The following is a 26,543-nucleotide window of genomic DNA, read 5'->3' as shown; positions in this document are numbered from 1 at the left end:
TCAAAGGAACCAAAGTGGAACAAAAATATCAGAGCAAACCACACTGAATATGAATACAAATGAAATCTGTCACACAGTAGAGGATCGTCTTTCTCAAGTGTTGCCACGCTGACTCACGCGGTGAGATATTATTCTGCTGCACATACAGAGAAAGCATGTCTCTCTTTATAGTCTTAGGTGTGACTTCTTTTTTTAACCAGACATTCACTACATTGTATTTCTCTTGTACTCCAGCTGAAGAATGTTTAATGTTTTAATGGTAACAGGGAGGTTTTGCAGAGTGATACATGAACAAGATGATAAACAGGAAAGAGACAACGGCTCCTGCGAGAGAGAGAGAGAGAGAGAGAGAGAGAGAGAGAGAGAGAGAGAGATCCTTTTTGCAGGATAGTGACCTTGAAGCAAGCCGTCATCACTGAAGCTGTAACTCAGAGGGAGAACAGGAGTGTGCTCATGGTGAGAGCAGGACGATTGACTGAAAACATGGTCAGACAGGGAAAAGACCAGGAGAGAATATATAACATGAGAGAAATGTATAACTCAAGCCAGAAGACATCAATTTCCCTCTTGACGTGTGGCTGATTTCTGGTATTTATCAATTGGCAACCCACAATTTATCTGGGAGTGCTCTAATGGTAAGATAGTCATCATCATTGTCATGCTGGTAGAGAAAACGTATAATTTCCTAAAATCCCAGTACACATCAATTCATGTTGTGTAAAAAATATGTCTTCATTCTCTAATCGGCCAGCGTGCATTTAAAGATGCTTTGGTAGGAAAGTGTCGGCACAAATTTCAGTTCATTCCTGGTTTTAGTTGCTGTAACACAGTGATGTGCCACTTTGTGTGTAGTATGAAGCTACTTGCTTGTTACTCTGCACCACTTGTATCATTAAGAAGGCCTCTGTGGTTAGAACGGGTTAAAGGTCAGGTAACACTGGTGAGTAAACACATACAGCAGCAATGGTGAAAACTATGTTTACTTAAGTCTTGGACTTCAGTACAGTTATGTGGTTCTTGGACTTAAGTAGAATTATGTGGTACTTGTACTTAGCCTGAATATTTACATTTCTTCTACTTGACATGTATACTTTCTTTCCCTGTGACCAACTGTGTACAGTGGGATTGATTTAAATTAACTCCATCTTGACTTTGCAATATTAAAGTGTTGTACACATTATTGCATCAGTAACTGTCACTAATATAATATACCCTTATTTTGAAATGAACTTATCTGCATATTAAGTACTTTTACATTTGATGCTTTAACTATAATTTGATGCTATTTTGTCAAGGCAATTTTATTTATGTAGGTGTAGAATCAATGTACAAAACCAATAGGAAAAGGACAATTAAAGGAAGGTATAATTATAGTCATAAAAAGAGGAAAAATAACAGCAATAGTGTTTCCAAGAAAAAGGTTCTACCTGTTAAAAGAAGCAAGCGACATATTTTAGGGCTGTAAAATGAAGCTCACAGACTCGTGCAACAAAATTGCAGCTCTTCGAACAACTACCTGAGGCTGGCTCCAAAAGCGAGTGAATCCCAACAGACATCCATGTTAAAAATCCCAGCTTAACAGCAAAAAAACCAACATGTTTCCAGCCTGGTCTCTATCGCTAGTGCCCCCCTTTTTTATCGCTCACATTTTGGCGGGGCATGAAGTCATTCATAATTAAGGGCAGGCCTGCTTTATGTCACAGTTGCCTAGCTGCCAACAGGTTCCAACCTCAGACTGTCAGCCAGAGCCAAATAAACGGAGTCTCTCTCTCGAGCACTTGTTCTTCCAGTCTCAGCTCCACCTAGACACCGCCTCTTTGCCCATTTTTGAAATATTTTGGAGTTAGGCGGAGTCGGGCGCTGCCAAGATGGCACCCCACCCACCTCACCTCCACCCACACTGGACTTCAAACCGGTCTTGAGAGAAGTCTGTGGGTGACGTCACAGAAGCTACGTCGATTTGTTTTTATGCAGTCTATGGAAAGAAGCCAGAACAGGAGTAAAACCTCCAGCTTGTAGTCAGTATTCTGACTGCGGCATGTACTTTGACTTTAATGCATGACTTTTACATGTAACGTTAGTATCCCTACACTGTGCGTTTGCTACTTTTATTTGTGTATGTAAAAAAACAGTACAGTGTGTTGGTAGTAGACAGGGTTAGGGACCAAATGTTAAAGGAGCCTCCTCACAGCATTTCATTCTGTGATTTTACACTTCATAATAATGCTCAGTCACAAGCCTTCAAAGTTATTGCTGCTGAGGCAGCCAAACAAAACTTGTCTTGACTCACGTGGCTGGCCTGTTCGTTTGTAGGTAGTTCTGTGTGTGTGTGTGTGTGTGTGTGTGTGTGTGTGTGTGTGTGTGTCCTGGAATTACCTGTTCTGCTTTGACAAACGATTTTGTTTGCCGCCTGACTGGAGTTTAAGCTTCAGGTGTTAAAAAGGTGAATTTGACATTAAACGTGAGTGAGAGTGAAGTCCTCTTCTAAATTTAGCAGAGAGGACAGAAAGACGAAGAAGACACAAAGACTCAGATCCTTTAGCTGCAGTCGTTCAGGTAAGTTTGCACTGAGTGACCCCTAAACTACCAGATGTTCTATGTTTTTAGATCAAAGTGTGCAGATTTGTCTGAGCGGTTAAATGTATATAATTTCTACATCTAAAGTGAATGTCCTTCAGATATCAGTATTATCAAAACTGAACAAATTTCTCTTGAAACTTTGCTTTTCCTTCATCACGTCAGCAGCCTGATAATTAACGTGAAAGCAAATATAACATGAAGTCAACTGTCATTTTACAGTCATATGCTTGGTTTGAAAAGCTGTCAGGTGAACAAACACACTTCACTGTCAGTCAGTGCTGCTAAATTAATCAGTAATCTTGTTTTCCAGGAAATATTATCCCATCATGAGCTCAGAAATATAGAGATTATTCAGTACATTTTTAATGCTAAGAGAGTTTAAACATCAGAAAGGCATCAACTCCACATCTTAAAGTAAACATAGGTAATATAACTGTAGAGACAGACAGTGTGGTGATTGACTTGGTTTCCTCTGCACCTCTGAAACTTTCTGTGGTTTTATGTCTTATTTATAGCCGATTTACTCCCACAGCATTTCACAACACTATTTCATAACCCAGGGACCGAGCCAAAACAGTATCGACTGAAATATCAGATATAGGTGTGTGTGTCAGGGCCAATATCAGCCAGCGTAGCAGGTATGTGACAGATGTAACAAGGTCTTGATGTCCTGAGTTCAGGGCTGTCAGCAACCAGCCCATCGCTTCATCCATCCGTCAGGTTTTCGATCCAGAGAAAGAGTTTCTTGAACAATGCTGCCTCAATAGCAGTGAAGTGGGCTCAACTACAGCGAATCAACTCAACTATTTGGAGTGTTATACACACAAAAAAAAAGAGAAAAATAATGTTAACAAGAAAAAAACATCCATCTTATTTTCCATTTAATTCCTCCTTTTCATTCATGTTTTTGATGAATTTACTGCGACATTCTTTTAATACGAAATATAACAGGGTGAGATATGTGAGATCAATCTCCCAGTCTGTGAATTATCATCATTTCTATGAAATGTGCAGATGATTGTGTTCACGATTTAACAAGAATATGTGTGAATTCTAGCTGCCAATGAGTTTGTCAGTCATTCAGGCACGCTGCCTGGTTAATCTGCCTCCGCAGGTTGCCATGGGAGATAAGAGATGCAGATGTTACTGGACTGGAGAAGGAGAGAGAAAAAGATCGGAAAGAGGAAAAAAGAGAGGAAAGGGTCAAACTGGGACACCAGGGAAAAGTGAAAAGGTTGGGTAAACAGAGAAGAGAGGACAAATTAGCATAAGAAAACACTGAGATAGAAGACAGAACAGAACGGCGAGGACGAGAAAATAAAAGTAAAAATAGAAATCTTCAGGTTCTGGTTTAGATTGACAGCGAAGCAGAAAGACCCTTGTCCTTGCTGTCTGGACACTGTAGGAGATATAGCTGAAGACTGAACACACTATCTGCACTACATGATCGCACTCAAACACCTCCAGGACGAGCTGCATGTGTGCCTTCTCAGCTGTCATTGTAAACAGTCTGCATTAAAAGAAACTGCAAAAGGAAAAGCAACTTTTTTTTCTCTCCATTGCCCACATATGACCCGCAGTTATAGTTACACTAAATACAGACAAACACACACATCACCTTGACATGTGCAGTTGGCAGAGAGCACATGTTGACTCGCCGAGCATCTGTCAAACAGATATTGATAGCAGTTTTTATTGTTAGTCTGGCTGTCTGCTGTTGACTCTGCAGTCCTGCCACAACACTATATCAGCTTACAGCACCTTTAACTAGTAAATATTAACTATTTGATAGGAGATACGTGTGTGTGTGTTTATGTGTGTGTGTGTGTGTGTGTGTGTGTGTGTGTGTGTGTGTGTGTGTGTGCGTGTGCGTGTTCGCGCTCGGAGTGGTGATGATACATTTATAGATTTTATTTTGGTGCAGGTGAGCATTGCAGGGCATAGTTTTTAATCAGAGTAGTGCTGTCAAAATGTATACATTAATAGTTTATTACAGTTAGAATTACAGCCATTCATACAGCTGTTAAACACATGTCCAGGCTTGGTTTAGACACTGATCATTGGTAAGTCTTTTATTTGCAGGTTCCTCTGGCTTTGTTGCTTATGGTGCTACTGAATGACTGGCACATTCATAAGTGTGATTCTGAATGGTAGTATGTGGCATTAGTTGTCAATCACAGCAGGTTATAGTGTTTTTTTTGTTTTTTTTAAATCCCTGACAGTGGGTCTTTGTATTATGCTTGCGGGATTGTGTTTTTTTTTCGGGTTGTCCATCCAGTTGTGTGAACGCAATATCTCAACAAGGCCTTCAGGGAATTTCTTCAAACTTGACAGAAACATTCACTTGATATTTGAAAGATGAACTGATTAGAATATGGGAGGCAAAGATTAAAGCTGAAGGTCACGGTGAACTCAATTCTACACTTTAACATGAACATGATATCTCAGGAAAGATGGAATTTCTTCAAATGTGACACATTTGGCCTGAAAGAAGAACTGAATAAAGTTTGGTGGTTAAAGTGAAAGTTCAAGGTCCCTGTGACCTCATGTCCCGCTCATCAGATCCCGTTTTTGTGAATACAATATCTCTAGAACGCTTTAAGGGAATTTCTTTAAACTTGGCAAAAACATTCACTTGGTACCAGTGATTTGACTGATAAGATTTTGGTCGAGGTCACTGTCCCATCACATTGGTCTATCCCTGTGAATGCCATATTTTAGGGACATCTGAAGGGAATTTCTTTAAATTTGTCACATCTGTTTCCTGCTAGAAAATGTCAACACATGTGGCACAAACATGCATGTATATGAACTGCATGTACACTACAACTTGAGTGGTCTGCAGAGGCATACAACTGTTAGCCGGTAATTCTAGTTTATTTAATTGGTTAAACTGCAAAGAAACTTAAAAAGGAAGCACAACACTGCTGTTGTAGATTATTTATCAGGAAAAAGACATTTCGTGAGTTCCTTGTTTCAAATCAGCCTTTTTTTTTAACAAGAAGTTTGATTTGTCACCAAGAATTGACATTTCCTGTGTCTGTGCAAGTGTGTGCATGTGCACTCACACACACACACACACATACACACACACACTTGCAGCCTGAACCCTGCAAACGTGGCATTTACATGTCATGTGTGCGCCGGAATATGAGCACAAAGACCTTGTAGACCATTATCACCCTCACAGATTATTTAGGTGGCAAGGTGGAGGCCCCGGTGACGAGGACGTGTGAATGCACTCAAGGATGCCGTGTGTGAGCGTGTGTTTATGTGTGTGTGGGTAACTTTGTGAGGAAGTAGTTGCTTATCAGTGTGTGTGCATGTGGGTGTGAGAGGGTGTTAAGACTACCCTGCCCTCTTGACACAACAAAGTTGATTCTGTGGAGGAGAGTTGTACACAGTGAGCTGCCCAGCAAGATCTGCTGTTGTCAATACCAATATTATCCATGTAAATTATTTGTGTTTTGTATTGACTGTTGCAACACTTGTATAAAGTGTAAATTGGAGCCAAAAAGGGCGATGAGCATGCTGTTACCCTGACTAAATTTGTGTTTGGTGTTGGTAGATTTTGACAGAGTTCAGCAGTGTTTCACCCTGATTTACATGCTTTGTTATCTACTTCTGTTTCAGTCTGCAGAGTTCTTCGATATGCTGGAGAGGATGCAGGTATGAAATACGTATTTTCTTTCCTCTGAATGTCATTTCTTTCCTGATTGTAGTCCTTATCTCTTCCCTATTTCACCAACCTCATTTCCTCTTTTCTTCTTCTGCTCTTTGACTAATACTTTTGAGCAATATTTGCTGCAGTATGGCAGCATGTTTGTGCTAATAAGGAGCTTCTTGCACAGGGTGACACGGAAAAGTTACTGAAAGATGTCTGTCTTTTACATTTTTTTCTGTGACCACAATCAGATTTAACATATGCTAGAATGAGACTGACATCAATGATTCAATCAGTGTATGTCATCCTGCTGGGTTCAAGTGTTTTTCTTAGATTGCATAATGGCTGTGCTAGGTACACAGAATAGCTCTGAAAAGATCTGCACTACAACTATTTTCTCCCTCCCTGTGTGGAATATATTGATTTTATTTTTCTTCTGAACAAAGTCTCTCTCTGTGAGACCACTTTGTTGCCCTCTGCGAGCCCCTGAGGACACAGGCCTTGAGTCATCAGAGGACAGAAGGGGGTATGGAAAGGAAGAGGACGAGTAGGAGAAAGATGGCGGGTGGATAAATGAAAGGCAGAAAGGGGAACAAATGACCAAACAGAAGTGCTTTTTGTGGATTCATGATTAAATCTCCAAAATGTCTGAACTGGGAAGTCAAACCAGGTCCAGAATGTGGAAATGTTCGTAGATTTAAAATAAAACGATTCTTACTTTTACAAAATCCGACTTACTTTGCATAGATATGAGTCCAGTATGTGTGAAGGGATCAACCACTCAAAGGAATGATTGAGGGAAAGTTAGTTTGATGCAGCAACCCATGAACAAAGCACAATAAACTACCCTAAAAAGAGAAATAGTAAAGGCTCCTCCACCTCCCATTTAAGTCAAGATTTCTCTTCATCTTCTACTTTATTATCAGCCCATTATATGAAAATAATAAAATAGACAACACATTGAACCAACAGGTGTTTTCTGTGCAGCCAGAGCTTGAAATATTCCTCTGAGCCAAAGAGCTCAATTGTTGTTCAAAAACTCAATGAGTAACACCACAACAAGTGTAAAGACTGTTTTATGAAAGATGTTCTTTCAAAGTAGAAATGAATAGGTTTGGGACTGAATGTTGTCTGTTTACAATGGGAAAATATAAAGAAATACCACGTGTAATTTTGATTCATGATTTCCTCATAATAACAGAAAAGGCTATGTTGAGAAGAGGTGGGAGATGCAGACTCCGAGTGAGGGAGGAGGAGAACCTGGTTGAGGACATCGGTGGAGTTATTTTATAATTTTTTTGTGGATGTGTTAATCAGTTTACAATACTAAAGAAGAAAAGAACAGGAAAGTAAAGCAAACAAACAAAAATAAGATAAAATAAAATAAAAACCAAAACATAAAAATAAAAAATAAAAATAAAAAAGAAAGCATAACAAAAACAAACAAATTAAATCAAAACACCCACTCACAGACCCACCCACACATATGGCCTTCACATTCATTTACATAAAGTTTGTGTAGTACAGTATTATAAAACTATAGTTAAGTAGTTAAGTTACAGTTAATCAGACAGATAAGGGAAGGACAGAGGACCAGATAAATCAGTACAAATTACCAGACGTGTCTCATTCAGTGGGCAGCACTGATAGATTGTGAAAATATGAAATGAAAGGTTACCATTTCTTAGTTAAATGGTCATTACAGCCTCTAAGTGCATATTTTATATTTTCAAGACTTAAGAAAAACATCACATCCTTAAGCCAGGCAGACTGAGATGGTGAATTTGGAGATTTCCAAGCAAGAAGTATTCTACGACGCGCCAGATGAGGAGTTATTTGACAAGTGGATGACAGCTAGTTAATACAGCCTGATGATCAAAGTGTCTCACCCACATACACATACATACACACACACACACACACACACACACACACACACACACGTGTGATATATACACAAACTGAAAGTGCGTCTCGTGTCTTTTCTTGAACTCATCTTGAATCGACCTGCTCACTTGAGGTCTGAACATTCGGAACATGATGTTCAAAGTGTGTTTCTGGATGATGATGATGATGATGATGATGATGATCACGATGGAGATCACTTTTTTGATCTCCATCTGTCTTCTCTCACCCTTTCCCCCCTCTCTCTCTACTCTCTCCTCCTTAGTTCTCTCTTGATCTTTGTCTCTCTCTCTCTCTCTCTCTGTCACTGAAAATTGAAGCCTCTTAAGAGCATCTTTGTGATCTGTCTCATATTGTTGACAATGACTCCCTCGTGGCTGTAGCAGCTGCTCCATCAATATGCACTCAAACAGACACAAACCACTACAGACCACACTCACAAGTGTGTGTGTGTGTGTGTGTGTGTGTGTGTGTGTGTGTGTGTGTGTGTGTGTGTGCGTGCGTGTGTGCGTGTTGATGTCCGTGAGTCTGTACTGTTCAAATACATACTGCCTGATTTGTATCATGATTGGTGGCATTACAAGCGATGGAGCGTATGTTGAGGACTCCAAGTCCCCACACATGCATTTATATTCCCTCACTCTTATGCTCAGTCATGTAGACAAACTGTTCCACTGGGGCTCGACAACAATTGGCCAATTTAATCTCTGTCTGCTAGATTGGCTTTTCATATCTGAATATATATACACACACACAGAGCAGTTCAGACTGAAAAAAGCTTCTGCTTGCTGTGTCTCAACAAACAGTAATAACAAATAAAGAAAGGAACACTGAGAGTGTGGAAGCTCGATTCAAAGAGAGAGGATGACTAAGTGTCTGCATTACCTGTGTACGTTTGTGTGTGTGTGTGTGTGTGTCTGTGTGTGTGAGGGAGAGTATATTAGCATGCATGACTCACTCTGTTGTCCTCTGGCAACAGAGACAGTGAGTTCTGAAAACAAGAAAGCCACATTCCAGGAAAAAAAATTGTATTATTATTATTATTTTAAATGCACAAGAACAAAACTAAACTTGCTTTTTGATCCTTGTGCTTTCCCGTCCTCATGCTGCGAACGGACATTAATAAGGTCCCTAAAGCTGAAGAAACCAAAAAATGGAAGGTGTGACCGGATGCACACTTGCTCCTAACTTCTCTGTGGATCTCATTAGTTTGTGTCCTAACATGGCCTCCATTCCTCTGCATGTTGCTCTTCATCGCTGCCTCATCACACCTCCTGCTTCACTCTATGCTCCTTCTTCTCTCACCTTTTCTCCTCATGAGAGATTCCAAACACCCCTGTGATGAACATTTCTCAGATTTTTCCCCGGGCTTTAAAAAGTACAAAATCAATAACCTCCTGATCTGATTGATTATAAGTTGAATGAACTCCAACTGTCAATTGATCCTCTGTGGCCTGCCAGTACCCTGACTCCTGAAGCTGCAGAATATAAATGAGCGGCTGTCCGTAGCTCTGCGCTCTCAGCGGTGCAGACAGGCCTCAGCAGTATTTAGAGGTCATATTCTGGAGCTACGCTAGCCGACTGCCAAAGGCACATAATGGCTCAGGGGCTGTTGAATCAAAACAGCTGTGACATCATCAGGGGCCGACACGCCCTCTCTGATGTTGAGGGATGACTGTGCATTTCAGGCTATTGCATCATCACCTGAAAGTCCATTGCTCATAATAAGTAAACAGTATTACCTCTTTGTGTCTGTGTTTGTGGATGCGCTTGCAACTTTATCATCGTGGCAAAAGTCAGTGAAGTTCACTTGAGTTAAAACTTGTCTTTTTAATGGTGTGTGTGTCCTCTGTTTCACAGGATGACTATATCCCCTACCCACGGATAGAAGATGTGAGTCATTTCTCGCTCACATAATACATTGGAAACACACATTTACACCATTCCCTTGTGTAGTTCAGAGGGTTTCTGCTCGTAGATTTAAAGCTAAAGACATTTCTTGAAATCATAAAAACTTTATGGCTGTTAGTACCTCATGATTCTCAAACATGGCATATGGATAAGTTCCAGATGTTTTGACTTTGTTACATTTTGTGTTATTTTCTACATCTCTCAATTCTTTCTGCCCTCCTGTCCAAGGTCTTGGGGAAGGGCGGTCCGTACCCCCAGGTAATCCTGCCCCAGTTCGGGGGTTACTGGATTGAGGATGTAGAGGCACCAGCAGGAACTCCCTCCTCCTCAGAGTCCAGTTTCTGTGAGGAGGAAGATGGAGGAGAGGGCATGAGCCCGGGTGGGGGGCACAGCTACCGTCTGGAGTGTAACAGCACTGCCCGTGCTTACCGCAAACACTTCATTGGCAAGGTTAGTGTATCAGTATGTATGTGTGAGACAAAGACAAGTCTATTATTGTCTTTGACCTGAGCGCTGTCTCTCTTACACTCTTCTCCACACTTGTACTTCCAGGAGCACATGAACTACTACTGCACTGGCAGCAGTATAGGAAACCTCATCATGTCTCTGAAACACGAGGAGGCGGAGGGACAGGAGTTCCTTCGCATCATGCTCAGGTACAATGAGAGGGAAGTAGTATCTGATGTATTCATCACGACTTCAGGATATCAAAGTCTGTGTGATCTCTTAATCTGTTATCTTACTTTGTCTTCTTGTTGTCGGACTGTGTCCTGTTATTATGAGTGTGTTTTGCCACCCATTCAATAGTTTTTGAGAAATTTCAGTCTGGACCAAAGTGGTTATCTAACAGACCAACGCTGCCATTTAAAAACGTCACACTGCTGGTGTGGTTTAAAAATAATATTAAAGCAGGCCAACACAACACTTGCGTTCTCCATGTAATTGGTTTAAGTCATACTTCTGCCTCCTCCTTCCTCTTTTGTTACAGCTCTTGCACTCTGTTCATATTTAGCTATGATCAGATACGTGTCTCTGTAGTGGACAGCTTTTCCTGCCATTGTCACAGTTGGTGACATTTTCATTAACAGGCGAGAAAAACAATAGCATAACGCTCTGTGTTTGCTCAGCCCCTGTGGGCGCAGCAGGGAGGACTTTAGCCAGGTGATTGCTAATCCCTCTCCCTGACAGCTGACCGTCATCATGCTACTGGTATCTCCAGTGTTGCTCCATTTGGTACCAATCAGCCCATCACTCGTCTTTTTCTCTGAGACCTAACTCATCATGATAATAGGTTTTCACTAATTACACTCAGACAGTGGACTGCATATAAAACAGGTGTAACTAAAAACATCAAAAGTAAAAAAATCTCTTGGATGGAAAACATTCCTCAGCGCCTCTTTTTTTTTTTCTCAGGTCGAGGACCAAAACAGTTCACGACAGAATCTCTTTGGCAGGTATCAACCAGCTGCCCAGTGTCCCTCAGATCGCCAAGGTAAGATACCACTTACAAGAACACATAGGTTAAAAACAGGCATCCTTCATGGATTTCCTTCATTCTCCATTTGAACATAAAGAAGCAACATCAACATATAATGGCAGCTGCTACCCCTAAACTTTTATTTTTCTTCACTCACATTTTGGAAGTGACCCATCAGTTGTGAGTCACAACTCGAAGCAAATAGAAATACAGATCAAGGATGTACATCAGCAAGTTATTTTGATTTTTTTTTTTGAAGGCAAGAAGTGTAGTTTCCTTGCATTTGTAAATAATAAATTCTACTAACTGTGGGAATAAACTTCTGTGCATGAAATAGGTTTTCCCTTTTGAGTCTTGAAGTGGGTTCACTTTCCAGCACAGATATTGAGACCTCTCTCACATGATATCAGTCAAATTATCTTTGTACCTTCAGCTTCTGTGTGATGATGCCACGGGACTGAAGTTCAACCCGGTCCTGTACCCTCGGGTGAGTTTATCCTCTGCTCCCACACTGCAGCCTCATCAATACCGGTCTGACCTCAGCTCCTCTCGTCCCTTCAAAACAAATTCATTCGAGTTGACACCAGTTTCTCTCCCTGCTTCTGCTGGGAGACAAAGGGGTGCAGCAGAGTTCAAAGTGCCAATGCTACATTCAATCATATCTGCCACAACTTTATATGAACCTTCATGAATAACTTTTTATGAGTTCTGAACATTCATAAATATTTCATGCCATTTGCTGAAGGCCTGGTGCATTTTTTTTTAGTAAACATTTAGCTGATGTGCCGATTCCTTTTGCCTGCATCGTCCACCTGTCCCTATATGTTCTAACTTTCATCCTTCTCAAACTCTTTGCAAGAAAAATAGCACACTACTGATCAAATTTAATCTCATAAGCCCCCTACCTCTCTAACATCTGCCCCGTTCAGTAAGCAAATTATTCGTAAAACGGTTGATGACACGACTTTCTACAATATATGCGGTGGATCTGTTGCTCCTCCTGTGAGCCTGGTGGAGGAGTGTGATGGAGCATGCTTTCAGCCTGTGCCTTAGGGAAGAAGGAAAAAAAAACCATCTGTGTCTCCGTATGCAAGAGACGGCGTCAGAATCGCTGGCCTCGCTGGGGGCCGCGACAGTTTGTCGCATGTCAGTATTACGTAACAAAGGCCCAATAAACCTGCCCTGGAGACATGTTGGAGATGAGGAAAACATGTCTTCCTAACAGCCACATAAGCACAAAGTGTGTAACAAGCTGAGGGAAAGGAGTAAGAAGTAATTGTTTTTGTTTATGTACAGGGGTCCCAGTTGATGGTGGCTTATGATGAACACGAGGTGAACAATACGTTCAAATTTGGCGTCATCTACCAGAAGTTTGGACAGGTAAATAAAATAATCCTGTCAGTGTACTCCTGTTAACCTCACACACACTCACATCTGATCTTACGCACGGATTCATCCGTGGTATCTTGCTCTCTGTTTACTATTTTATGTGTGTTTTCCTCTCAGACATCAGAGGAACAGTTATTTGGGAACAACGAGGAGACGCCAGCTTTCAAGGAGTTTCTGAGTATCTTAGGAGACAACATTGAACTCCAGGATTTTAAAGGGTAAGAGTGGGAGTGAATTTGCAATTTAATGAGAGAAAACCAACAGAGTAGAGTGCAATAAAAGTGGAAAAAAAAAACAACTGGCAGGTTTCAGCAGGATCAAAATAAATAGACACCAGAGAAAAAAAGGGCACAAAGATGAAAAAGAAGGATGTGTGAGTGTATCGCAGTAGAGGAAAATTGCAGGGATTAATTACTGTAACCTTGGAGCAATTTGTCCTGCTGTTTCGGACTCAGCATGCAGCCGGGATAAACTGGTTAGTGAAACAGATCAGAGGACAGAAAGCGCCACATGGACAGGTAATCAGAGCTTTGTGTACAGTGTTTATCATCTTGCAGGCTTTTTCTACTGTTGCTTGTTACTTTTACTTGTAGGGAGGCTTTCATTTGTACCTGACAGATTACGGCAGAACACTTTTGAATGGCTAGTTTAGCGCAACATGTCATGAAGCTGATATGTAAAATGCAAGAAACAGAATCTTATCTCATACCTGAAGGCTGGAGACCCCACAGAGAGCATGACACACGTGCTTTGATAATGTGACAGGTTCCGTGGTGGGCTGGACGTGTCCCATGGTCAGACGGGGTCTGAGTCCGTCTACACCGTCTTCAGACAGAGAGAGATTATGTTCCATGTGTCAACGAAGCTTCCCTTCACTGAGGGCGACGTTCAGCAGGTACCAGGCTTTAATACAGGCTTTATTACTGTCACACTGAATGCAGCATTGATTTAGCTGCCAAGTCAAGATGCTTGTTCTCAAAATTATCAATACAGAGTGGTGAGGTCTGGTTATTGACAATGTATTCAGCTGTTCTCATATAAAGCTAAATTTATATTACGCAAGCTGTGGCTAAATGGTAGATCGATTGCCTGCAAGATATTTGAAGTGAAGCCTCTAAAATCGTTCTCAGAAACAAAAGAGGCTTCCTGTGTTCAAATGTTTTAAAACTGTTCTCTAACCTCAACAACTACAAAACAAAATCTGATAACCAGCCAATACATCTCTCTTCAGCTCCAAAGGAAAAGGCACATAGGAAATGACATCGTGGCCGCCGTCTTCCAGGAGGAGCCCACACCGTTTGTTCCAGACATGATCGCCTCCAACTTCCTGCATGCATACGTGGTGGTGCAGGCTGAGAACCCCTGTACAGAGAACACATCATACAAGGTACAGGCGAGACCATCATGTTGAAATGATGCTGCTCTAGGTGAACTGTAATAACAGTGACTCCCGGAAAGTCACACAATCTGTGCGGTGTTGAAACTGCCCGTGGGATTTGCCAGGTGCGTGTTGGGAACATATAAATGGCAAAGTACATGATGAATCACTCATCACTCGTGATAATGCGTTGCCACATTTCCCCCTGACTTTGTTTCATCCTCCCAGCTTGTAACCTGAGCTCTCCTGAAATACTCTCTAATATTATGCAACTTTTATTATTACTATTATTATTCTGATTAGTTTTTTTGGTCGACAGGTGTCTGTTACAGCGAGGGAAGATGTACCTTCTTTCGGTCCCCCTCTCTCAAACCCAGCGGTCTTCAAGAAGGTGAGGAACAGAGTGAAATCCTTTTTGGTGATAAGTGATATCCTAGCCAAGCCTGAAGATTACAAATAATGTAATGTGGGGACAAAACTCTGTCTAAATGTAACAAAAATCAGACTCGGTGTGCTGCAACACCATAATCTGTATGGTGCTGATAAAGGTCACCTTTCCTCATTGCTGCCACCTCGTACCCCCCACCCCCTCCCCCGCACTCATCTTACTCATCATCTAACTCTCCTCTTCCTCTCTCTCTCTCTCGCTGGCTCTCTCTCCAGGGTCCTGAGTTTCGAGACTTCCTGCTGACGAAGCTGATCAATGCCGAAAACGCCTGCTACAAATCTGACAAATTCGCCAAACTAGAGGTGACACACGCTCACACAGCCACACTGAAACACCACAGCATGCCTTCAATCACCATTCAGTTTCATCCATAAGGACTTTCCCTATGTTTTACTGACATGAGTTTGGTGTGCGTGTGTGTGTGTGTGTGTGTGTGTGTGTGTGTGTCTGCGAACTGATCCCAGGGTCGAACGCGAGCTGCGCTGCTGGACAACCTCCACGACGAGCTGCACAGACAGAGTCAGGCCACGCTGGGTCTGGGCCTGGTGGGGGAGGAGGACAAGCTGGAGAACGGGGGACACGGGGGTCTGCTCGAATCCTTCAAGGTGAACATGAACTCAGACAAAAGAACATCCATGCAATCTTTTCTCAGCTCTGTGACATTTATTTAATCGCCATCATTATAGCATGTGTGAGGTTTTCTTGCTGTAGGTCAACTAAATGTCACAGGTCTGCAAGATGACTTGAGGTGCTAAAACCCCTGTTCGTGCAGTTGCTGCTGCTTTTATTTGTGATCGAAGACTTTGACATTATACGCAGCATGTGTTTCAGTGCATGTGTTGTATCCATGCGAGTGTGTGAATGTGAATACAGTTCTCACATGTGACAAACAGTCACTTTCTCTGTTCTTCTGTTTCCTCTCTTTCTCGTTACTCATGATCCCTCCACACTCTTTTATCCACGAATAAAGGCTTATTGATGGTCATAAGCCCATTCAAATGTGTGTTTCAATCTGTATGAGTGTGAGATGATGAAGATGTGTGACTAATGTGACAAATTTTACTCTTCACAGGCATTACGGACAGCTACTTTGCACTTTCTGCAGTCAGTCCCAGGGGGCGCTGTTCTCATTACTGTCATAGCAGTTGCTGTGTATTACTTGTCTGTGTTTCTGTAAATGCAAGAGGGGATTATTTTTTGAAAATAAACATAATTGTATGTGATGTTGTTTGTGTATGTGCTTTCCAAAAATGTCAGCTCTTCATACGTGTAGTAAAGTAAAACAAAACAAAAACCTGCCTCTGATTTTAACATAACTGATTGTAATTCATTATGAACTCTGTTAAAAAAGCCTTTTTGACTATTCTTATCAATGAACCAAACTATGTAACTAATAAAACATGTTCGATGTTCTATGGCTCCAACTCACTCGGCTTCTTCCTTGGAGAATTGCGCCCTCTGGTGTTTTGCATACTAATATCTATGATTCTTCGAATTTACAAGTAAATTATTTCTGCCTTTAAGCCACACACAAATTATTTTTCTGTACTTTTGTCTTCCTTCTTTTACTTTCCATACTCTTTCTCTGCCACCAAGATGCCCTTCACATATCTGCTTCTTTCCCTTTCCTGTGTGCCTCTTTGTATGCCGTTCTCCTTCATCCACTCATTCTCTTATTTCCACTATGCCCTCCAGAGAGCAATGCGTGTCAGGAGCCACTCCATGGAGACCATGGTGGGGTCTCAACGTTACAGGAGCCCTGGTGTAGGAGGCGGGGTCCCAGCCAGCCTCAGTGGCGGAGGGCTGCCGCAGAGCACCAGTGAATGCACAAAGAGCACCTTCACTGTGAGTAAAACAATAAAAGTGGAAAGGGTTGAGAGGGAATGATGCTGGAGCCATTATGTTTTCAGGTTGTCTGTCTTTCCGTCCGGCTCATTCTTGTCAATCTCAGGAACGCTCTGAGGGATTTTTTTCAAATGTGGCACAAACATCCATTTGTACTCAAAGACGAACTGATTAGAACTTTGTTGGTCAAACGTCACTGTGACCTCACAAAACATAAGAATCGATACGCTTATTCAGACAAGATTTCACCTTAATGTCTAATGGGATCAAATAATGAATAATGACATTCTATAAAAGGTCAAAGTCAACTTCACTGTGACATTATAACGTTCTGCAAAAACACTTTTCTGGCCATTATTCAACAACATAACTCAGGCACAGACTCAGTTTCCCATTTGGCCAAATACTGAAGTGATCAAACTAATCTCAGCTGTTCATGGTTAAACTTTAAGATGCGTGAACCATCCTCTTTTTTTTTATTTGTAGCTCCTTTGCAGCATCGCCCATACTTGAAGCATCGTCTACTCTTATTTTTGCAATCAGCTTTATTGGCCAAACTTCTAGTCTACGCAGTCAGTCTCCGACAGACAGCGATATTAACTGTAACTTGACTGGTCGATGGAGGCATGCAATCATGAGGTGGTAATTCTAGTTTCTAGACTGACACTGACTCTTTTCCATTTAGTCATGGAGATCTAATTACCTGTAATTTTAAATAAAGCTTCAGGGGGGTCTTTTAAAGTACTGCAATATTAAGAAAATCCCAATTCTGTAATATGTGATCTACAGCCTCCCGTGCTGTCAGCCAAGTCGCCTCTGAAGAGCCCAGTGAAGCGGCGCTCGGGCCTCTTCCCCCGACTCCACTCCAGCACAGAAACCCCGTCAGACAAACACACACGCAGGTTGGTGTCCATTCTTCTAAATGTCACTCCAGTTTCTGGTTGGTATGATGATTATGTTTCACCACAGTCACATTGATGTTTTTAATGAGGTCATTGCTTTTGTCTCCAGTGACCAAAAGCTTGCAGAGATCTGCCCGCTGTCCCAGGAAGTGAGGTCAGAGACGTCATCCAATCCTAGCTCACCTGAGATCTGCCCCAACAAAGAGAGGTGAGATCAAAGCAGGTTCTCCTGGAGATCAACTTTTAGGGCTGAGGGAAAATTTAAGTCAAGTGTATCTATTGAGGCCAATACAAATGTGTCATCAGAAGGCCTCTCATTTTCCACTCCTTTAAATGTTTGCTCCTTCGTGTTTTCCTCAACAGGCCATTTATGAAGCTGAAGGAGGGCAGCAGCGGCAGGCCGAACATCTCTCGTTCTTCATCGAGCACCAGCAGCTTCAGCAGCACCACCGGAGAGACAGAAGCTCTGGAAGAACTGGACACGGTGAGCGCAAAATTCTGTTTCTCTGAGCAAAGTAAAGGAGAAGTAAATGTACAAGTCCTTTCCTACTTTTTCTTGCTGCGAGGTTATCTTTTCAAGAGTAAAGGGAGACAGTGAGTATTTAGCTTGAAGTGGAGAGACCACACCAGAAACACATTCTTAACAGAGTGTGAGGTTGTGAGTGGCGTCAAAGCTTTCATGGTTGAAATAGTCTATAATTACTAAGAACTGCACAATAGAGAGCGATGAATGTCAGCGCGTAATGATTGCAGCCCCTCTCACTTGCCTTGTATCAGATGACACTGCTTGTCAGTGTTATTTTATTTTATCTGGGAGAAATGCTGTCAAATTGTTCCCACTCTCAGCGTTTATCTGGAGATCGCTTTGCAGAGATTCACAGTGCGTCCTTAAAATTGTCAAACTGAAGGCGAGTGAAGGAGGAAATAGTGAAAGCATGGATTAAATGCATGATGCAGCGGTAAAGTAAACTAGAGATTATCACAAGGAAAAAAACTGACAGGTTCAAAACTAACAGTTATATATATATTTTTTTTAAATGCACCATTTCAGTCTTTCCTTGTCTCCAAGGTCTTGAGTATCGAGAAGTATGCATATTGCTTCCCTCCCAGCACTAGGTTAGCTTAGCTTAACTTTGCATTAAGACTAGAAATAGGGGGTAAAAAGCTGGCCTGGCTTAGTCCGCAGGTGGAACGTTTAAAAAATAAAAAATAAAAAAAAAATACTTTTGGTCACAGCCAGGCTTGCTGTTTTCACTTAAGTTTTATGCCAGGTGAAGCTTATTGTCTCCAAATTTTCCAAAAAGTTACAAAGATTTGCATCAATCTAAAAACATCAACCTACGTTGTGCAAATGCGTCAATAAAGTAAATCAAGTTATAATGAATTTTCCATTCAAAGAAAATCTCCCACCAACTTCCAGCTTTGCTTCCTGCGGAACATTCAGCAACTCTCACTTTGCTGTCAGGAAGGCGCATAATACATCAGCTTCAGCAAAATGTAATTTCCTTGTTTCACTGAGCCTTTTCCTCCATATTAACATTCTCCTTGTCTCTGCTCTCTCCCTCCCTCAGACCAGCCATCCATCTATAGCCTCTTCCTCCGCCTTCAGCCCTTCCCTCAGTGTTGACAGCCAGGGAACCGGTACGCCTGTCATCATGTGCCGTAGTCCGACAGGTAAAACCCCAAATTTGTGTTTCCGCTGACCATTTTAACAGAATAACAAGCCAGACATGGCGGTTCGTTTCCTAATGAGCATTTCCTTCTTCTCTATGTCTGCAGATGGCAAAACTAAGACGTCACCCAGGTCAAACTTGAAGTTCCGCTTTGACAAAATGAGCCACTCATCCACGACTGTGAGTTTTCAATTTAAAGCCTGTCTTGTTAGCATTCTTTATTTTTCTTGTCTCCGAGGGCTGGTTAAAATAGTGTCACCTTTTTAGGGGAGAAACTGCAGAAACTTGTGACATTTAAGTTAAAGGAATCACTGCAGCATGCCGAGAGCAAAGACACAAAGTCCCCTGGTGTGTTTTTGATACATTCTGTCCATCATGCAGACACCTCATTATCTGTCTGAAAGATGCATGCTGTCTGTGAACCCCTCTCCTCTGACTGACCGCACTGTTCTCTCTTCTCTCTTTCAGTCCGAGTAGCTTTGTGGAATGGACGAACACAGATTTGCACAACGGGAGGGCCAGCGTGGGCGGACGGAGTTGCAAAAATAAATAAATAAATCACAACAACAACCACAAAAAACACTGTAGAACCACTTCCCAAGCCAAGGATAATCTGACAAGGTTACCGACGGCATCATATTCCCCACCCACTGTAAGTGACGATACTGTGAGTGTATAGTGAGGAGAAGCTGCTGACATGTTGGCTTTCTTTTTAACCGACCTTTAGTCACTGGTATTAGTCGATACTTGCTGCGTCTCAGTGTCACATCACATGAAGGTCTTGGCATGTCTCTAATACTGTGAGTGATACTCCCCCTCAACTTTTCCTCAAGCATCTTGTTTAGTAGAGCGACACGGTAATCTTAGAAGAATGGTGACATGAGTTTATGGCTGAACTGTTACTCCTAATCCAGTCGACTGTTGACAGCTCGGTGGAAAGAATACGTTATACATGTTCCCTTTTGCCTTTTCATTGAGCGGTACGTCTTGTAACGGTTCCTCTTTTTGGCCCTTAAAAAGCACACACACACACACACACACACACACACATAAACACACAGGCACAGAAACTTGATGTACAGTAGACTTATAGTAGCAAAGCCTTGGAGGTGGCAACACTGGGAGTCGTCTTTCTCCGCTGTGGGACCTGAACCTGTTCTTTGCATATGTAATTGCTTTTCCTGGGAACATCTATGATTTTAGAGAGGCTTTTAGTAACCTTGCTAGCTGCTGCGTTGTGTCTACTGCACTATAAACACGACATGTCTCCTCCTATGACAGCGATTCTGTATCTGTAAGGGCAGCTTCACATGGGGCCACAAAAGGAGACACTGCCAACACATTTTGCCACAAGCTTATTTTAGCCAAAGCTGCGCCTTACAATCTATCAAAAGCCCTTTTCACCAGTGTTGTGCTCTCTCTCTCTGTCTGTCTGTCTGTCTGTCTGTCTCTTTGGGCGTCTCTCACTATGTGAGAGGATGAGAATCTCCTTGATCTGGTTACAGCACAGTTGTGGATAGCCGATCGACACCCACATTCGCTGAAAATAGACGTTGCACTTACTGAAAAACATTTCACCTTCTGATACCTCCCATTGAAGCTTGCTAGCTCGGTGTATTGGTGTACATGTTCGGTGGTTCGTTCGAGCAGGGAAGTACTCCGGGATATTAAAGTTTCCCAGCGTGTGAGCAGGTAAAGATGACTTGAAAAAGACGCTTCAGGTTATAATGAACCCTTAAATCACCCTTGGCAAAAACACTTTGAATGTGAACTTTGGGCTTTTTCTTTTTGGGATTTTGTATTTTACGCCTTGTTAGTTGTTATTACAAAGCTTCTAAGATTGCAAAGCCAGTTTCTCACAAGCACAACAGGGCCATGGGTGTGCTCTAATCTTCAACTTATACTGTAATATTAGCCTGCAGCTGCACAAGGTGGAGTTAATCAAGAAAAACCTGAAAGACACACAAATGCGTTTCCAGTGTGACCAAACAATCAGACCTGGTAGGTGTTTGGAACAATGACTATGTAATCTTAATGTGTAGGGATTCCTGTAGCTGAGGGTGGCTTCATAGTGTGTAAAGGTTTAAAGGCTCAGTTCACCCAAAATTGCAAACATCCACTGTAATTTCGGCCAGGAAGCCGATCTCACGGAAGTTACTTGAGAAGTAACTTTCTGATATACCTGGTCTTAGAAACAGATGTGTTGACTAATAAACGCTGCTCTCAGTTAGTGGAGAGCAGTGATTACCTTCAGTAAGGGAAGCTGGGACAGAAATCCTGTGGACAGGAAAGTAGGATGTTCCGATGTCATTTAGTCTGTAGCAGGTATCGCCTAAAACGCTCTGCAGCCTTTTCTCTGTTAATACGCTTAATTTATTAAATGATAACTTCTTTTGCATTGATGTCATGTAAAAAATTTCACTGCAGAGTACGCTAATTAATAAGGTGAGATGATTAAAGGAAATATATTAATTTAAAAAAGATGTCTAAACAAGTATATGTATATTTGGTTATGTAATGTGCCATTGAGAATTTATTCTAAAATAAAATGTTGTATTTTGTGTCATTTGGGGTGTTTTTCTTCTTTTTTTTTTTTTTAAACATACGTGCAAACCTACAACACAATGTCCATACTTTAATAGCCTTCTAGTTAGAGCTGGCTCAGGTGACCCTGAACCAACCCTGAGTTATGCCATTATAGGCCTTTGTTGCCGGGGCACCTCCCATGATGCACTGAGCACCTCTCCTCTACTTTCTTTAACTCTCCATGTATTCATATGTCACAATTGTTCAATTTTGTGTCGTCACTCTACCAGAGTTTGTGCTTTTTTCTTCCCTGTATCTTTCTGCAGGTATCTCTGGTTCTGGAGCCGCCTGTTGTGATCTGATCTGTGGTCAGTGCCCCCACTAATCTGCCTGGTGTTTATTGTTTGTTGACTCTCCATGCTGTTCTTTTCTCTCTCAGCTCTCCCGTCACCCCAAATGTTCAAGGCAAGATGGCTGCCCACCTGAGTCTGATTCTGTTGAAAGTTTCTTGTTGTTAAAATTTATTTTATTTCCAGGCAGGGCATATTTGAATTGTTGGGTTTCTCTCTGTGCAATTGGGAAATCTGATCCTTAAGATGTAAAGTGCCCTGAAGTTACTTTTTTTTTTGTGTGTGATTTAGAGCCGTATAGATAAAAAAGGAACTGAATATTTAATGTACATAAACACATCAGGGAACCTGATTGACATTATATACAAAGTCTATTCCCATTTTTAAAACTGCAACACATGAACATTTTTGTCAGACTGCTGTTAATGTTGCTGGTCTTCAGTCACATCAAAATAATACATGTGGTAACGTCAGTAAAGTAATTTCACAAAACATTCTTCTCTCTCACTTTGGGGTGGTTCAGAAGGTAGAAATATCTCCTCATTGTCTGCACCGCTTGCTGTCAGTTATGCTACTTGCATATGTATGAAGGATTTTTGGTTCATCTCTATGCTTCATAATTAAAACAGTCACTACTTACAGTGTGTCGTCAGGAGATCCATAGACATGGACAAACAAAATATACTCGGCTGTATTTATTTGTATCTTCTGCCTTAATTACTTTTCACAACACACAGGCGAAGTCAGGAGCTTAGGAATGACAGATGCAGTCCTGCGAGTGAAACGCTACCACATCAGGTGTTTCCTGAACATGTCAATGATTAAGCAGAATCCCATGAAGCTTTCATACAGAATTGATCCTTCAGCAGACGACTCTTCACCTCCACTTTGTTTTATTTGCAGTCACGGAAATTGGAGAGATGAGTAGACAGTGGACTGGGCGGTCTCTCTCGTGGCTCCATGTTGCCTCAGTGCATCTTGGAAAATGTCTGCATACATCACCTGTAGCATTGTGAAAAAAAAAAAAAGTAATGTATGGACCGCAGACATACAAAGCTGGTCAGGGCAATCACAATGTCAATGAAACTGCGAAGGACATGTCAAAACAGGATGTTTAACCTCAGTCTTCTGTTGGTGTTTGGGCCGAGCTGCAAAATGTAAAAATGGATGTTGAAAAGTACAATTCACAGCATCGTAATAACTTTTTTTTTTTATCAGCGCTACATTACAGGCTGATGAGAGGAACACTTGAAAATACCTCTGTTAAAAGAAGTGTTTTGTCGTTTCTGTGGCACGGGGCATCGAGGTGGAGGCTGTGGAGGTAAAAGTGTCTGGTCTCTGTATTCAGCTGCACTTGTGGGAAGCAACTGAGGCTTGACCTCTGAACTCAGACAGCGAGCCAACCCTAGAATGATGGGAAGACAAAGAGAAGCACCAGCGCAGACCAAAACCCTGTGCCAGAGAGTCCTCTGAGAGGGGACAGCTGGAGGAGAGGGAGGGCACAGGAAGAAGAACAAAAGCAGTTAGACCTGTTCGCTAAAATACAGCTGCATGTGATGTACGTTTAGTCAACATATATACCTGTGGTGACGTTCACGTTCATCAGATTTCCCTGGTCAGTCTGACCTTCCCCCCATGTAACCTTGCATCCATAGGAACCTTCATCTAATTGGTTGACTCTCAAAATGTTCAAAACCAGCTTGGTTTCATTGTCTGAAAGTGTCACGTTGGTCAAATGGCACCTCGCACTCTTCTGAACAGTGCGAAAGTTTTCATCTGTTGAATTTTTCCTCATCCAGCTGCCCGTCCAGGTTTCTCCACAGTGCTGGACCACACAGGATAGAGACACACTGCCTCCTGCTGGCACATAAAATGTCTCGCGTCTTGCCAGAACAGCCCTGCTGCATTTCTCAGCAGAGAGACCTGAAAGGAGTTTCGTTTCCGTTAATTACAGTGCAAACCGAAACTGTATGCATGGGAATGATACCTGTTTTCATTTGGCACAGTGGTAACTGACTCGTAGTTTAACAATGCTTTGATGAAGCCTTAATTTTCATCCAATACCAGCGCAAGACGTGAAATTTGATTAAGATAATTATATTCCATTTAATACAGTATATTATTCTCTATCCTATGGCAAATTAACCTAAATGAAATTCTTAGAGGTGCACATAAACACAGTTTATACATACTCCATTAAAAACCCACTGTAGGCCTTGAGAAAACTTGTTTAGTTTACCATAAATAAACCAAGACACACAAGGTTGTAACATTCGGTGACAATTTATATATTTTTCAATTTAATTTAAATGTTATTTAATCAAGAACTCTCATTGAGATTAAGGTCTCTTTTCAGAGAGAGACCTGAGAACAAGAAACAGTCACAAGAACACAATCAGCAAACAAAACAATACAATCAAAAATGAAACTAAGAAAAACAGTTGCAAGAATCCTAAAAAAAACAAAACATAAAATAATAAAGCTTTAAAATCTCCAAAGATAATATAAGACTCTAGTTTAAGCAGTCAACAAATTATGTAACATCAAAATGAGATTTTAATGTCAGAATAGAAGACAGAAGCCACTACGAGACAGACAAGCCTTTCAATACAAAATACACATAATAAACTTGAGCATGACTTTGATTACCACACCTTTTATTTGTAAAAAAATATGTATAAATTGGGGTAAAACTTTACTAACTATGTTTCAAATAGAAACTTCTTTTCGAAGATAATGCAGACAGGGTGTTACCTTACCACATGTGCTACTTCAACAAAATTAAATTGAAGTGTTTAGTCTTACCCAGACAAGTTACTCAAACACGGCACAGTGTAATTAACAGATTTCTATTGTTCTGAATAGGAATATGAGTACAGTTTCAGTTTTGTAGGAAACATGTTACTTACCTGAGTGAAAAATGCAGACACAGCTGATGGCACTGAGGATATAACCATACATGTTTGACTGTCACAGTGTTGGTATGCAAGTTCATCACAGGTCGATGTTACTTCCACTAAACAGATAAAACTACGTGTTGTGGCTTGTTGAAAAAAGTCAGTCAGACTTGTTGAGAAAAGAACCTTGCCTGTTGTTGAATAGTCATCCATCCGCTTGTTGTTTCTCTCACTTTCTCTTCCTTTTATTTGTAATTTAACAGGCTTTCCTTTTTCCTGCAGCAGTCCAGAAGGATCTATAAAAAGGAAATGACCCCCCCACCCCCCCACCCCTACGCCCCACCCCACCCTCCTCACGCACGCACACACAAACACACACACATCCACGTATCAGGAAATTCACATACTTGATTACAGGAAGGCAATGACTCCATGAGCAGGAATAGAGACTTTTCAACAAGAAGGGGGCCAAGTTCAAGGAACTATAATATAGAGAGAAAATATCGTGCTCCATTGAAACTATGAATATTTACATTTCATGATATATTTACAGTATTATAAACTGCTTGTCAGATGGTGTATGGAGACCCTAAGAAAAACCACACATGGGTGTCAAAGTAGTTATTATGGAGTTTTAACTCCAGCTGGTTGATTTCCAACAGCACGCCATGACTTGTTATTAAGTTCGTCATAATGTGGATTTTGCCTGTCAACACCCTGTACATTCCCAGCCATAAACAATAAGCTGATTCTCAGCAGAAAGTCAACCTTCAAAATTAAAGCATCTGTTGCGTTTGGAGAGAAAAGTGGTGTAAAGTAACTAAGTGCATTTAATCAAGTACTTATACCTTTCTTGAGTATTTTCATTTGATGCTCCTTAATACTTTCACTCCACAACATTTCAGAGGGATAACATTGTATTTCCCACTCCGCAACATTTATCTGACAGCTTTCGTCATTTTTGAGATGGAAATTTGACACAATGGATAACAACAAGCTTTTAAAATACAATACATTGTTAAAGATTAAAACAGTATTTTCCAACTGACATCTTACAAACAGCAGTGTGCTGTCAGGATCATATTTCTGATGTCTACAGTTGTTAACAGCTCTATCAAATGGTGAATTTTCTCTGTAAACTTCTCACATGGTTTAATTTCAATAAATGTTTAAACAATCCAAAATGTCACCAAAAATCTAATATTAGTAAAAAAAAAAATTAAAAAAAAGTCCCAGTGTATGTGCAGGGCTTCTTCCATGCTGTGGTGCAGGAGAGGCGCAAGTATGGAAAGATGGTCTGGAGCGTCCCATACGACTTCAGCCACCGGGGCTGATCCAGAGGATTTTCAGGTGGGGGGCACAGGAGGGAAGAACCGTTAAATTGGGGGAAGCGTCAAAAATCAACAAAAAAATGGAGGTTGCCACTGACCTCTCTTCAACATTTAGACTACCAAGGGAAAACAAGTACTGTTGCACAGCACCGGGCCCACCGCTTACACGAACCACCAAACTGCTGATTGTATAGGCTCTCTCTTTTTGTTGATGTTAGGGGTACCAGACTTCAGACCGCAGACATTTTAAAATGAAAGCACATCAAA

General features: G+C 41.3%; 2 protein-coding genes across 6 annotated transcripts in view; one reads left to right on the top strand and one right to left on the bottom strand.

Annotated features, from left to right (window-relative positions):
• rap1gap2a (RAP1 GTPase activating protein 2a) overlaps window positions 1-21,738 on the top strand; it is an 86,807-nt gene extending 65,069 nt beyond the window's left edge. For 4 of the 5 annotated variants that reach the window (XM_069147579.1, XM_069147578.1, XM_069147577.1 and 1 more), the window contains 21 exons: window positions 6,214-6,249; window positions 9,277-9,309; window positions 10,010-10,042; window positions 10,289-10,510; window positions 10,613-10,716; window positions 11,474-11,552; window positions 11,971-12,024; window positions 12,834-12,917; window positions 13,044-13,144; window positions 13,692-13,821; window positions 14,158-14,313; window positions 14,624-14,695; window positions 14,968-15,054; window positions 15,217-15,357; window positions 16,448-16,597; window positions 17,387-17,499; window positions 17,609-17,707; window positions 17,863-17,983; window positions 19,071-19,173; window positions 19,279-19,352; window positions 19,641-21,738. In XM_069147579.1, coding sequence (XP_069003680.1) covers window positions 6,214-6,249; window positions 9,277-9,309; window positions 10,010-10,042; window positions 10,289-10,510; window positions 10,613-10,716; window positions 11,474-11,552; window positions 11,971-12,024; window positions 12,834-12,917; window positions 13,044-13,144; window positions 13,692-13,821; window positions 14,158-14,313; window positions 14,624-14,695; window positions 14,968-15,054; window positions 15,217-15,357; window positions 16,448-16,597; window positions 17,387-17,499; window positions 17,609-17,707; window positions 17,863-17,983; window positions 19,071-19,173; window positions 19,279-19,352; window positions 19,641-19,649 — 2,001 coding nt within the window. In that variant the 3' untranslated portion in view covers window positions 19,650-21,738. The remainder of the gene's footprint in view (window positions 1-6,213; window positions 6,250-9,276; window positions 9,310-10,009; window positions 10,043-10,288; window positions 10,511-10,612; window positions 10,717-11,473; window positions 11,553-11,970; window positions 12,025-12,833; window positions 12,918-13,043; window positions 13,145-13,691; window positions 13,822-14,157; window positions 14,314-14,623; window positions 14,696-14,967; window positions 15,055-15,216; window positions 15,358-16,447; window positions 16,598-17,386; window positions 17,500-17,608; window positions 17,708-17,862; window positions 17,984-19,070; window positions 19,174-19,278; window positions 19,353-19,640) is intronic. The other variant, XM_069147576.1, reaches the window with a different exon arrangement.
• A 613-nt stretch (window positions 21,739-22,351) lies between these two features.
• Window positions 22,352-25,115, bottom strand: LOC138197087 (uncharacterized). Its single transcript, XM_069147581.1, has 5 exons — window positions 24,958-25,115; window positions 23,630-23,971; window positions 23,307-23,531; window positions 23,168-23,196; window positions 22,352-23,050 (listed from the first exon to the last, which is right to left on the bottom strand). Exons 1-5 carry the CDS (start codon window positions 25,007-25,009, stop codon window positions 22,952-22,954), a joined length of 747 nt encoding a protein of 248 aa, XP_069003682.1. The 5' UTR covers window positions 25,010-25,115; the 3' UTR covers window positions 22,352-22,951.
• Between the last annotated feature and the right edge of the window lie 1,428 nt (window positions 25,116-26,543).

This window comes from Embiotoca jacksoni, unplaced genomic scaffold (genome assembly GCF_022577435.1).
Source record: "Embiotoca jacksoni isolate LCO1_2020_lvr unplaced genomic scaffold, fEmbJac1.0.p SCAF_14, whole genome shotgun sequence".
Classification (NCBI taxonomy): Eukaryota; Metazoa; Chordata; class Actinopteri; family Embiotocidae; genus Embiotoca; species Embiotoca jacksoni.
This window is presented reverse-complemented; position numbering and strand designations above follow the sequence as displayed.

What these genes read in the sequence shown, in the direction of transcription:
- LOC138197087 (XM_069147581.1), bottom strand. Translation starts at nt 25,009, where the DNA reads ATGTATGGTTATATCCTCAGTGCCATCAGCTGTGTCTGCATTTTTCAC. An exon ending in TGTCTGCATTTTTCACTCAG is followed by an intron (nt 23,972 to 24,957) that starts GTAAGTAACATG and finishes AACTCCTTTCAG; the next exon opens with GTCTCTCTGCTGAGAAATGC. An exon ending in GAACGTGAACGTCACCACAG is followed by an intron (nt 23,532 to 23,629) that starts GTATATATGTTG and finishes CCTCTCCTCCAG; the next exon opens with CTGTCCCCTCTCAGAGGACT.